This window comes from Rhipicephalus sanguineus, chromosome 4 (genome assembly GCF_013339695.2).
Source record: "Rhipicephalus sanguineus isolate Rsan-2018 chromosome 4, BIME_Rsan_1.4, whole genome shotgun sequence".
Lineage (NCBI taxonomy): Eukaryota > Metazoa > Arthropoda > Arachnida > Ixodida > Ixodidae > Rhipicephalus > Rhipicephalus sanguineus.
This window is the reverse complement of record NC_051179.1, coordinates 127,928,877-127,941,854: the sequence shown is the minus strand read 5'-3', so window position 1 is coordinate 127,941,854 and position 12,978 is coordinate 127,928,877. Positions and strand designations below refer to the sequence as shown.

The 12,978-nt window shown below is 49.4% G+C and overlaps 1 protein-coding gene and 1 long non-coding RNA gene across 16 annotated transcripts in view; one reads left to right on the top strand and one right to left on the bottom strand.

The window, feature by feature from the left end:
• The window catches only part of LOC119390669 (gastrula zinc finger protein XlCGF57.1-like), a 691,222-nt gene that overhangs the window by 576,373 nt on the left and 101,871 nt on the right, over positions 1-12,978 (bottom strand). For 5 of the 14 annotated variants that reach the window (XR_007415950.1, XM_049415088.1, XM_049415092.1 and 2 more), the window contains exon 1: positions 4,214-4,332. The exons of 6 other annotated variants lie outside the window; for them this stretch is intronic. Coding sequence is in view for 7 of the 8 variants with exons in the window: in XM_049415088.1 (XP_049271045.1) it covers positions 4,214-4,282 (69 nt within the window). In the remaining variant the exon portion in view is untranslated. Of the gene's footprint in view, positions 1-4,213; positions 4,333-4,484; positions 4,747-12,978 lie in introns of those variants that run through there. 3 more of the 14 variants (XM_037658304.2, XM_049415082.1, XM_049415079.1) reach the window with 2 other exon arrangements.
• The window catches only part of LOC125758202 (uncharacterized), a 189,953-nt gene that overhangs the window by 75,647 nt on the left and 101,328 nt on the right, over positions 1-12,978 (top strand). The window lies entirely within an intron of this gene.

Here is a 12,978-nt window from a genome sequence, read left to right as displayed (position 1 = left end):
TGCGAAATTTTTATGCGAAGCATGCGTTTCAGTGGCTGTGGTGCAGACCTGCCAGGGGGCCGTTCGAGATGCTGACGAGCACTACTGAGAAGACCAAATATGGCTGCCTTGTGCGCTGGTATGGTGCCTTTACCGCTCGGCTCAGCTGGTGACCAGCCAAGGGCAGTTGCACCCTCACCCAAACTGCCACAGGATCCCATGCATTTTCGAAATTTCACGCTTCCGTTGCACAAAACCAAACTAGCACCACATTTTGACAATGTGCCACATCATCGACTAAGCAACAACTCTCCTTGCTTTCAATGCTTTGACATCTCCTCAAGTACTCCTTCCCTGCTGTTTTTATTCATTTTTCATTGCCACGATAGTACGCACTGTGCAGATGACAACGCAACAATCGATAATGGCTGGACTGTTTCTTTTGTCACGCCTGCTTCCTTGGATGGCACAACGTTCAAACTGTGTTGAAGTGTTGGCCACAGGTAGGAAGATGAGCCTTGATTTTGTGTAACTGTCATTACATCAGCCGCATCAGCAGCATGCCTTTAGGCACTTCAACTGTGCACATTTGTCAATTGGTCTTGAGGAGAAGTGAGACAAGATGGCCTCCCACCAAAAGGCACTTTTCTGTGACAGTGAGCGAATTTCTGTGATCAATCTGTGTTCCTCCAGTTCGCAGCAGTTTGATGACTTGAGTAGGAAGACTGGAGCTGCATTCTTGGAGCCACTGAAATGACTGCAGCTTATACGACAATACGCTAGAATATTCTAGTGGGCTGTAACCCTACATCTTCAGTACAGTTACCAGTATCACGGCCTCGCACGTCGTCTTACAACCACTCTGTGGTAACCAGTGTGTCATTACCATTCTTTCATTTCTTAATATTGCAATGCAATTGAAATACTGTTTCCACAAAGGTGAGTTAACGTGTAAGCAGTCACCATTTGTTACACTAGTGTAAAGCTCTTGATGCACATTTTATGTGCCAATGTAGGATGTGTAGTCGGTTAAAACCTAAGGAAAAATGCCAGCTCCACCTTCAGCCATTGTTGTTCCTCCCAGCGAAAATTTGCACAAATGCTCTATCCAATAGCTCTTACTCATTTTTATGATGTCAAGCATTTCTCTAGTGTTTCAGGCAGTTGACTTTTCCACACAGACGCATGTTTCTGTCGCTGGTTTTATGCCGGAAATTTGAACACCCTGATAACTTTCGTGAAGGATTCTGACATCGCTGCTCAACCATACATAACATTTCAGGTCGCAACAACGCACCTTGAACTCCTAATTTGTGTAGTATTTATAGTTATATACTACAAGCGTGCATATTTCTTTTCAAATTTTAAGTCATGCCTTCCGTAATTAAAAATTCATGTTACAGACCACTGGGGCTAAATCGAGAAAAGTCACAAGCTTCTTTTTTAATAAATATGCGTTTATTATGCAATTTAAGGTTCCTGATGATTGTAATAGAATCTGGGAAATAAAAAAGAAACGCGATGTGACAAATGGTTGCCCGTTCACTTTAGTACTTTCATGCATGCATTGTGCAACAATACTGCACCTGTTAAAAACATAACTTTCAGTTATCTTAATGTTTTATAAGTCTTGTACTGAGCTAAAAGCACATGTATTTTGTGCACACGTCTTAATTTGCCAAGGAAGCATAAAACAATAATATGCATCATCGCTGTAGTTTAGAAGAACTTGTTGATGGGCGAGTTGGTGCATCTTAATACAAAAAGGATAACTGCGCTACCTGACACACACGTAACAACCATAGACACACACACTGCACCTGTGTGTGTCTATGGTTGTTACGTGTGTGTCAGGTAGCGCAGTTATCCCTTTTGTATTAAGATCGCTGTAGTGTCTAAGGTATTCAATAAAATAGGAAGACTTTTACACTGCGACATCATTTATTTCATCTGTGTTAACAGATCATGTGCACATAAGAAAAGTATGCGGCAGATGGCACGCTAGGACAGCAACAAAAAAACATAACAAATGGTATGGCTACCTAGTGGAGCAGCATCGGCATTAGAAATAAAAAACTGAAATGAAGAAAGGAGTGCAAAAATGGGGAGGAGCGGGTGGCTTGCGCAAGGCTTCTATGAGCCTTGTGCATTTTGTTTTTGCCAGCATTTGCCACAGGTGGCACCACCAGCAAACCTCAAAGAAGCAACGGATGCCAGTGCCGCCTAAAATCAACATTCCAGGAACAGCCGCCTCCTCATGTAAAGCTCAACACTTCGGCATCACCTACAGAACTTACAAGGGAGATTCTGCGTGGATTTTTTTATACTCACACTTGTTTCCGGCGACTGCAAACTTTATGCAGTATTGCTACGGCGATTTGAATACTCTAAAAACCCATTTTCAGACTGTCAAGGCCGTGTCTGGGCCACATTCACAAAACTTGTCCACGTGAATATTGGTGCTCAGTTACAGCCGTGGTTGACAACTTCTAAAAGCACATGCCAGACCACTGACTATCAAGGACGCACTAATTTGTTAAGAGGCATTCTACAGAATAGACAAACCCAGGTTTTCAATCCTTCGGCGAAAGCAAGGAACAGAAGAGCAAGGGAGGTGTAAGTAATAGGACAAAAACAGGGCGAATATACATCAAGCAATACAACGTCCATCGTTTTACAGCAAAACTGTATATTACACAGTCGTAGCTCCGTGATCAGAAAACCCCCAACAAGTATGTGCCGCCTTGTGCAATCCCTGCTACCCATCACAGGTCCACTAAAATGTTGCACAGTGGAGAATGCGACCAAAAGATGCATGCCGCTTAAAAGGCTCATCAAGACCATGCATTAAACTCTAAACGCATGCGGCAAGCCAGAGAAGACGACGCATGTCGTGGCAAAGAGACCATGCATGCTGCTCCAACACAAAGCTTTCAAAGAGCATGCGCTAAATCCAAGAGCGACTTTTCGTACCTAACATCGAAATTCTGTGTCAGCTCTGTGCCGTGTGTCACATAGTCATCCACTTTCACATCTGCTGGTCATCCACTTTCACATAGTGAAACGGCCTCATGAACTTTCTATTGCTATAGTAATTATATGGACCCTTTCGACGTGTTTTTGCCGTCGCAGTCATGTTCCGTATAAAGGGCACCTGAGGTCCAGTACCAGATCCTGGATTGGGCCAAGAGGGTAGCGGAGACCTACGCCGGGTAGGCTCCTCTGCTCCCTCCACATCGGCACTCCTTGCAACTCCGCCGCACTGAGGGCGCATGCGATAAGATCAACCCACCTGCAAGGCCTGCCGTCGATTGCTTCTCAAGCAGAGAGGAAACACCCCACCCATTTTGAAGGTCCATGAAGCGACACCAAGGGAGCGGAGCGGAGCTCGAGCAGCAACTGTGAATTTTGATCAGAAGAACGTATTTGCGAAGATGCTGCCCGAAAACCGCTTCTCTCCCTGGAGCGGCCGTATCCTCTTGCACCAGCACCTTGTAGGGTTACGCGAGATCGGATCCAAAAGAGATGCTAGCCTTCATTCCTGTAACATTACAAATTGACGTTATCGCATTCACTGCTTTGCCCTTGTGGTGAAACTGTGATTTTTTTCATTGCGATAGCAATTATATGGACCGTCACGACGGGTTTTTGCTGTCGCCGGCATATCCCTTCCGTATGAAGTCCAAATTGATAAGATCCCCCCGCGCATCGCATGTTCTACCGCGGATAAAAGCACGCGAGCGGGGGGGGCGGCGATCGCGGCCGAAGCAGAGATCAAACGAGCCGGCCCATTTCCGTCGCTCGGAGGGTGCATACGATAACATCACCCTGCTCGAGAGGCCTGCCATCGAAGCAGACAGGAAACGCCACGCCCTTCTTTAACGAGCATGAAAAGACGCATGAACCCTCCGTCGTTCGGAGCTACTTTGAACTTTGAATCTAAGGGCGCGGTTGCGATCGCTGGCGTTCGCGCTATCTCGACAGCCATCACAGTACGTCCTGCGCTCTCAACGCGAAGTGACTGCGGAGAGCATCTGTCCCTGGAGCGGCCGTATTCTCTTACACGAGCGTTTTGTAGTTACGCGAGATCGGATACAAAACAGTTAGCTGCCAGCCTCACTTAGTACAACACTACAATTTGTTGCTATCGCATTCATTGGTTCGCCCTTGGGGTGAAACTGTGACTTTTTTTTCCTACATGCAGCATGATAACCTCCAACATTCGACAGCTTACCTCATAAGTTTGTCTCCTCGAGAATGCAGCTTGCGCTGCCTGCGACACATTCCGTTCCTGAACGAACATCGATGGCACCACGCCTGGCCTTAGTTGAGCAGATATGACCAGAATTTTCATTACACCATTAACTCCGACGGCAGCCACTGTCACGAAAATGTTTCGAGCAGAGAACTGAGTTCTTGAAGGCTTGAAGTTACTTCCTTTCATAGCAGCGATTCACTGAGGAGCTAGTTTTCTCTCATGAGGGAAGTTGTGAAACACTACTTACATCGTATTGGCCACCGGGGCTCGTACAGCCGTACGCAGAGCAAAAGGCAGGCATGGTGATACGGCGAAACGAAGTTCGTGCAGCAGCAGCAGCAGCAGTTCTTTGTAGTGTAAACCGTAAACGTAGAGTGGGGACGTTGATTATTCAGAACAAGAAGGGCGACTGGCGCGGAAAGCCTGCGCATGGTGATGGTGCGAGCACTCGGGACACGTCTTTTCCACGGCGGCTCGGCGTAGACATAAGGACATAGGGTAAACAAACCACCGCTACAGTGTACTAGAATGGGGCAGTGGGCTCACTGCCGTATCCCTGCGCCGCGCCGCCATGGCCCTCTCCGCGTCGACAAACTGGGCGCCCGCCAGGGGCGCTGCCGCCAGTTTCTCCTGAAAACTTCTCTTGCGGGGTGCGCGCGAGCGCGTCCCGTGGTCGGGGTTACGCTGGTTACGATGTAGTTCCGGGGGGATCAACAAACGCGGAGTTGAAGGCGGTAAGAGGGCCACCCCAATGACACATAAAAGAGACCACAAAAAAAAAAAGAATGGAGGGAGGAGGGGGTCGAGCATTTTATTCTTTTAAGCTGATTCCCCTGCAGCGCATGTTCACGCCATTCATTCGTTTGAAGGACCTTTGTCGATCGACACCACGCGTGCGCTTTGCTGCACTTACGTATGCTTGTTTTTCTGAAGGATCGGCATTTGTGTCTGTCCGCAAACGGCAACTGTCTCAAAGACGGTCCGCCGCTGCATCTGGACGGGAGGGACGCGCTACAGCCCCCGGCGGTCGTGCACATAGGGCATGCAGTGTACGTACAGAGAAATTGCTGGGGCAGCGTTTGACAACAAAAACAGCTGGACCCAAAGAAGCTAGGAGTGACCGCGTAGTCAAGTGCGGTAACAATAATTAAAAGCAAAAAAAAAATAACAAAACAGGAGGGTGGTGACAGCAAAACCATACTCGTATAGAAAAAGGAGATGTAGAGGGGAGACTGAAGTAGCTGTCATTAGGAAGCGGGAGACCCGTAGGAATTGGGCTCCTTCACATAAAAAAACAGCGCTACAAACGGCGGACAAGAGAAAGGAGGACACAGACGGGGTCCGTCCGCCGTTTGTAGCGCTGTTTTTTATGTGAAGTATGTCGTACCAACTCGCCCAAGCAACCACTTTAGATTGGGCTCCTTTTGGGATGCTCCAGTGCCTGTTAGATCAACGTCGTCGTCGGCTGTTTATTGGTCGTGACCATTTCTGCATTGTTAATCAAGGCAAGCATTTGCGCATACATAGGCAGGGGTTTGTGTAAATAAAATCAGTTCAGACGTCTATCAGGCCAGGAGGAGGAGCAAATCTGCCTGCTCATTGCCGGGTGTGCGGCTGTTCTCCTGATCTGAAAGGCACGCAAATTATTGGTAAGGGAACCACGCAATTAATACGAACGGGAAGTGATTGAATGAATTACTGTATCTGTCATTATCAAAGAAAGAGATTGCTTATTTTTAAAAAATGTGGTTACTGATGTCATTCTCTCTTATTGTGAATCACACGTGTTTTATGTACGACGCATGCGCGCTTGGCTTATCAGGGAACGTTATGTGGTTTCATTAAACCTGTTGCTAGTTCCAGCGAGTGTCTTCTCTTCTTGTGTAAGCGTCCGTAAGCTGGTTTTTTTCGTTTCTTCAGGTATGTATACCAACAGGCCCAGCAACAGATTCTCAGCTCACATATGCGAATAAAAAAAAGAAAAAAAAGTGAGGCGTTGTTGTGGGGCTCGAAAGGCGAGAATGAAGTCGCTATGATCGTTACAGTGGCGAAAGGGCATTGAAATCGTATCGATCAGCAGGACAAAAAAAAAAAAAAAAAGAACTTCAACCCCCCAATTACACGCCCTATCTGTTACTGCAGCGGCTACGTGGAGGAGCATTCATCTATGCAATAGCCGCTTAAAACATTGCCCACCCTTCGTAAATCAGTCACAGCGACAGTAATTTATTTCACAACTCACAGAAAAGTTGCATCAAAAGAAGCTCCGTGCATTGCGCACCGTAACTTTGACTTTTCTTGCGCGCAAAACAGCAACGCGCGGTAGCCGCGCCCAGCAATCCGCCGGAAAGTTTCAGGTGACGCTGGGCGCCGCGCCGCCTGTCGGTGGCGACATGAAGTGCGTCACGCTCCGCCGCTCAGTGAGCGCACTACAAACCTCTAGAACACTGTACCACCGCTGTCCGAACACCACGATCCGCAAACAGACGTTCTTCGGAATGGGTCGGAAATCTCGGTGTAGAAAGGGACTAGAGAGGTGACACATCGGTTCCGCCTGGTTCCGCCATAGAGTTTCCTACAATGGGTTCCGCGGTTGTCGGCGGCACTGTGAAGCGGGCGCGTCGAAAAGTTGTTCACGTTCACCTCCCTTTCAATAGATGGCGCTAAACAAATAAGGGCCAGTAAAACCAGGGTAAAGTTTCTGGGCGCCACTGCTTTGTTTGCGACTGCGATGTCACGTTTCCTGTCGAAACGTCTTTATTCGTGTTTTATTAAACTATTCGTACTCCATGACAGTTTCATTTCATCCTGTGAACGTATGTAAGATGCGTGGGCCGGCCGGCCCAGGCAGCGATGGCCAAGAAGTGTTTCGCCCCACGCCGCACCACAGGGTACAAATCGTGTACTGAGAAACTCTCACTGTTTTCTACGCCTAAAGAAGGACGCCTTCGGGTGTGGAGGAATGCCATACCTCGCAAAGATCGAATGTTGCAGTCTACCGACCACCTCTGCGAAAGGCACTTCGAGCCACATCTGGTTACCATAACCTGGGAGCCTCTTACAGCGGTAATGTCTTGGTTCGCGCGCCTCAGAAAGTGCTCCTCTCGAAAGATGCAGTAAGCTATCTATCGAAAGAGAGAGAGAGAAGAAATAACGAAAGAAGTCAGCTGAGAGACACGGCAACACCACACCTTTCAAGAAGCAGCGCAAGAAAAGCACCTCAGTGCAGTGACGCGATTTTCGGTATGGATTCTGCGGGTGCGCTTAGTGGTTGGTGGCTAGAGTGTAGTAGAAGCGTTTCTAGCGCCATGTGCGAGCTTGTACGTGAAACCGAACAAAATTTCGCCACGCGTGCTCGCTCGCTGCCGTTGAGTCACCTCTCCTTCCTACACCGTAGTCGGAACTATGGCGATGGCACCACTCACGTGGGGTTGTTTCGAGCGACGTTTTTACGTTTTCGGTTCTTATACGCAAGAAAAGAATACCTAAAAATGATTAAAACCATGTGAATGGATTTATATGTTACTGTATTATCAGTACAGCAATTTAAAGCGAGTGTTCGCGAAACATTTCATGGAGGCGTCAATTACGTATGGGTCTATAAGGCGCGTTTTTTGAAAGTTTGCCACTACGCGCTCGCATGAGTGACGATCGCGCAATCACGTGTTTTGTGACAATGTGGCGGTGATTATGATATTTGATGTCAGGATGTAATATTTATTTTTTTGTCGGTTATAATGTGATCAACAAAAAAACCCTGTGTATATGCCGGTTCTCGGTCGCGGCGAGAGAAATGAAAAATCAGCAGTGGTTCCGTGTATGAATACCACCAATGAGCGAAGCTTCTTAGAAATGGACGCAAACGACTATGCACGTTTTGAAACTGTTTATTAGCCCCGCGCCTTGTCTTCTGCGTAACGCGCGTCGAACGCCGCGCGCGCCCTTTTCTTTCCTTTTTTTTTGCGCCGGCGCCATATCTATGTTGCAGGGAGCTTCGAGGGCGGGGTGCAGGCCTAAGGAGCTTCGCTCCTAAAAAAAAAAACCAAACAATTGGCCGCCATCCCGCCTTGCGAACGTGAATGTCCAGTGAAGCTGTACACCACACATGCTGACGGGGGGGGGGGGGGGGGGGGGGGGGGGGGGGGGACGATGTTTTATTATTAGTAGCGAAGCTCCTTAGGCCCGCACCCCGCCGTCGCCGTCGAAGCTCCCTTCTCTTAAGCATCGGTTTAGGTTGCAGTGGCCTGTGATTTAAGAGGGAATGTTTAGGCCTTGAACGGTTTGGTTCTAGCGCACCAGAAATTCGAGGTTAAAAAAATAAGCTCTGTGCAAAAGTGGTTATAATGGTCGTCTTCACTTTCACCTCCTTTATCGTGGATTGTGAAATGGCAGCCATCATTCTAGCGCACTACGGGCGATTTGTCGAAGATAGTAGCAGACGCTCTCCCCACCCGGCGCCAGCGGAAAAAGACAATGAAACGCTGCGCGCGGCGTCCCATCGCCGCCGTCGAAGCTCCTCGCCGCATCACCGCTCGCACCCCCGTCCCAGCTGTCTCCCTGCACTGCGCGCGCCGCACACTCACTCGCTCAGTGATTCCCGCCACCGAGCGCAGCAGACGCTCTCCCCACCCTACCGCCTTCATGAAAGCCAGCAGCGAGATCAGGCGCAGAGTCGTTTGCGTCCCATTTCTGAGGAGCTTCGCTCATCGGTTGTATTCGTACACGGAACAACCGCTGATTTTTATTACTTTAGAGTAATAGTAGCAGCGGCGTATTAACTCGTTCCCGAGTGGGGCGTGAAGCGTCACGCACTTTGTCCGCCATATATATATATATATATATATATATATATATATATATATATATTATATATATATATATATATATATATATATAGCAGTGGCATAGGCAGAAATTTTTTTCGGGGGGGGGGGGCACCTCCTTGATCCGACATTGGGTCTGGGCATATAGTGGGGTCGAGTGTCATTTTGTGCTCTGTATACCATGGAAAAAAAAATCGGGGGTGGGGGGGCACTGGCCCGGTGCGCCCCCCCTGGCTACGCCACTGATATATATATATATATATATATATATATATATATATATATATATATATATATATATATATATATATATATATATATATATATATAGAGAGAGAGAGAGAGAGAGAGAGAGAGAGAGATAACTTGCTTTTTAAAACTGTTGTCTGAAAAAACGCCAGGCCTGCGCGGAAAGCGCAGCACAGTCACAGCGAAAGCTGGAAGAGCGGCATTTCTAGAGCCCGTTATAAACTCTCCTGTGGCTACTAATACAGGTACATTAGCAACGTACCCACTACGCCACAAAGCGTAATTTTTGGGAAGTTGGGAAGCACCCAGCACGGCATTATTCGTTGTTCTGCGGAGAAGCGAGGTACCATATGTAAGCGATTATGTGCAGTTTGTTGATGCGGCGGTTGATGACGATGAATAATTATGGTTCCCTATCGAAAAAAACAGCGTATCCCAGTGCGATTTTGACACTGGGTGACACTGGAAACGCTGTTTCTCGCTGGAAAAGGCGCTGGAGCACGCTGTGAGACGCTGGGCAGCGCTGCATTTTCGCTGGCACGCACTGGGCAACGCTGTAATGTCACTGGGCCGCACTGGATAGCGCTGGAACGGCACTGCACACACTTGCTTTGGCGCTGCACGCTGGGACAGCGTCCAATGCGCCACACTGGACGCTGTTACTTCACGCTGTCACGCTGCACTGCCCTTTGGTTGGGATACTTGGGCGTCGATATATTGCCACGTGCGTTTCTTATTATCACTTTTGCTTATTTGCTTATTACTCGAGCTTATTATAGAGATTGTGCAACAACCAGCGATATCCGCTGCCAGTACCGACTGATAGGGCTACGCGGATTCGCCGTCAACGCGCCGCGCCCGCAGCCAGGCGAACGGCCTCGCGACATCGACGACTACCTCAGTGGAACACAGTGGCAAGAACGACGACCTTCCCGCTCGCTGTCACCCGGGCGGTACATGTCACCGCACCGCCGACAGGTCGCCTAGCCCGTATCCGGAAAACTAAGCGCAGCAACCGATGGAAGTGCGGTTGCTGTACAACGAACTACCGCTGATGCTCCGCCGCCGACGACGACGCCGCGACGAAACCTTCAGAGCACGACGCGAACCAGACAGCCCCCTGACGACGAAATCTCGCAGACCGAAGAAGACCCGACGACGCAACATGGAAGCAGCGGAACAAACCGCCGCAGCCGTGACCCGACGCCGCGACACAACCGCAACGCAAAACGACGAACTAGCGACCTCGACATTCTCATCGACGACCACAACGTCACCGCTCTCGTCGATTCTGGAGCCGACTATTGCGTCATCAATGGGCCCTTCGCCACGAAGTTGAAGAAATTAGTTAAGACTGATTGGGAAGGCCCCGAAATCCGTACCGCTGGAGGCCATCTAATAACGCCGTCTGGAGCCTGCACATCAAGAGTCACAATCAATAATCGCACGTATCCCGCGAGTTTTGTAATCTTGCAACACTGCTCCAGGAACGTCATACTTGGTATGGACTTCTTAAACCATCACGGCGCCGTCATCGACTTAAAAACCAAGTCGATAATTCTATCATCGACACCGCCGGATAGAATCCATGTCAGCATGCCTTGAGCGTGCTCAAGGATCAAGTTACCATATCCCGCCTCGCTCCAGCGTCATCATTCCTGTCAGCACCAAAAAAAGCTGAAGACATCGAAGGTATAATCGAGAGCGATCAGTGTTTGCTGCTAGATCGTGACATTTGCGTCGCAAGGGGCATTGCTCGGTTGCATATGAAGGAAAAGGAAGCGTGATGCTAACGAACTTCAGCCAAGAATACAGACACCGGAGCAGGGGCACGAAGATTGCATACATTGAAGAAATATTGGCCGTCAGCGATGCATATTCCTTTTCAGATTCTGACGAAGCTACAACGACTACCCCAATACCTGAGCCACCCTTCGATGTAAACCCAAGTCTTCCCGCTCGCCAACAGCAACAGCTTCGATGCCTCCTGCAGGAATACAAGGACTGTTTCTTGTCGTCATATCGCGGGTCCGACAAATGCCCCTTGCTAAGCACCGCATTATAACAGAAGAAAATGCTTGACCACTCCGTCAGAGTCCCTACCGGGTTTCGACGCGAGAACGGGAGGCCGTTAAAAAACAAGTCGACGAAATGCTACGCAACGACGTCATCCAAACGTCCAACAGCCCGTGGGCGTCTCCGTGGTGTTAGTGAAGGAGAAGGATGGGACCCTACGTTTCTGCGTCGATTATCGTCGCCTGAACAAAATCACAAAGAAGGATGTGTACCCTCTCCTACGGATAGGCGACGCCCTGGGTCGACTCCACAACGTGAAGACCGGCTATTGGCAAATCGAAGTCGACGAGAGAGACCGAGAAAAGACTGCATTTATAACACCGGAAGGCCTGTTTGAGTTCAAGGTCATACCTTTTGGTCTTTGCTCAGCACCTGCAACTTTCGAACGCGTTATGGATACAGGGCTGGCTGGCTTGAAGTGGCAGACGTGCCTTGTGTACTTGGTCGACGTCGTTGTGTTTGCCTCAAACTTCGATGAACACCTCCAGTGCCTTGAAGCTGTACTTCAAGCAATCAAGACCTCCGCGGACTGACCCTGAAGCCAGAAAAGTGCCGTCTCGCGTACGAGGAGCTCCTGTTCTTGGGCCACGTCATTAGCAAATCTGGAGTTCGCCCCGACCCGTGGAAAACAGCTGCCATCGCTGCGTTCCCGCCGCCCACCGACAAGAAGGCCGTACGCTGATTTCTTGGCTTGTGCGCCTCTTACGGACGCTTCGTCAAGGAATTTTCCCGAATCGCCGAGCCACTAACTCACCTCACGAAGAGCGACGTAGAGTTCAAGTGGGGAACGGCGCAAGTCGAGGCATTTCAAGAACTGAAACGACGCCAGCAGACGCCTTCGATACTTGCTCATTTCGACGAATACGCCGGCAACAAGTGGATCGTCGTAGCAACTGACTACCTCAACCGCTATGCCGAGACAAAGGCCTTGCCCAAAGGCAGTGCCGCCGAGGTAGCCAAGTTCTTCGTGGAGAACATCGCCTTGCACCATGGCACCCCAGAGGTCCTCATCACAGACAGAGGTACCGCCTTTACTGCGGACCTAACTCAGGTGATCTTCAAATACAGCGAGACGAGCCACTGCCGCACCACCGCCTACCACCCGCAGACCAATGGCCTCACCGAGCGTCTAAATAAGGCCATCATCGACATGCTGGCCATGTACGTTGACGTTGAGCACAAGACGTGGGATGCTGTCCTTCCATACGTGACCTTCGCTTACAACATGGCCGTCCAAGAAACGACGCAGATGACGCTGTACAAGTTCGTCTACGGAAGGAGCCCGGCGACGACGCTCGACGCCATGCTACCCAATGTCACCAACGAAGAAAATCTTGACGCCGCCGCTTACTTACAACATGCCGAAGAAGCTCGACAGCTTGCCCGCCTGGCAGGCCCGTAGCCAGGGGGGGGGCCTGGGGGGCCCGGGCCTCCCCCGAAATTTTGGTGAAGTATGTGTTTTTACCAGAAATAAATAATAAAAATAGGTGTTTTTCTCAAAAAGTCAAGGTTTTCAGCAAATGGGCCCCCCCCCGAAAAAAATTCCTGGCTACGGGCCTGCTGCCTGCGCATCAAGACCCAGCAGCACACCGA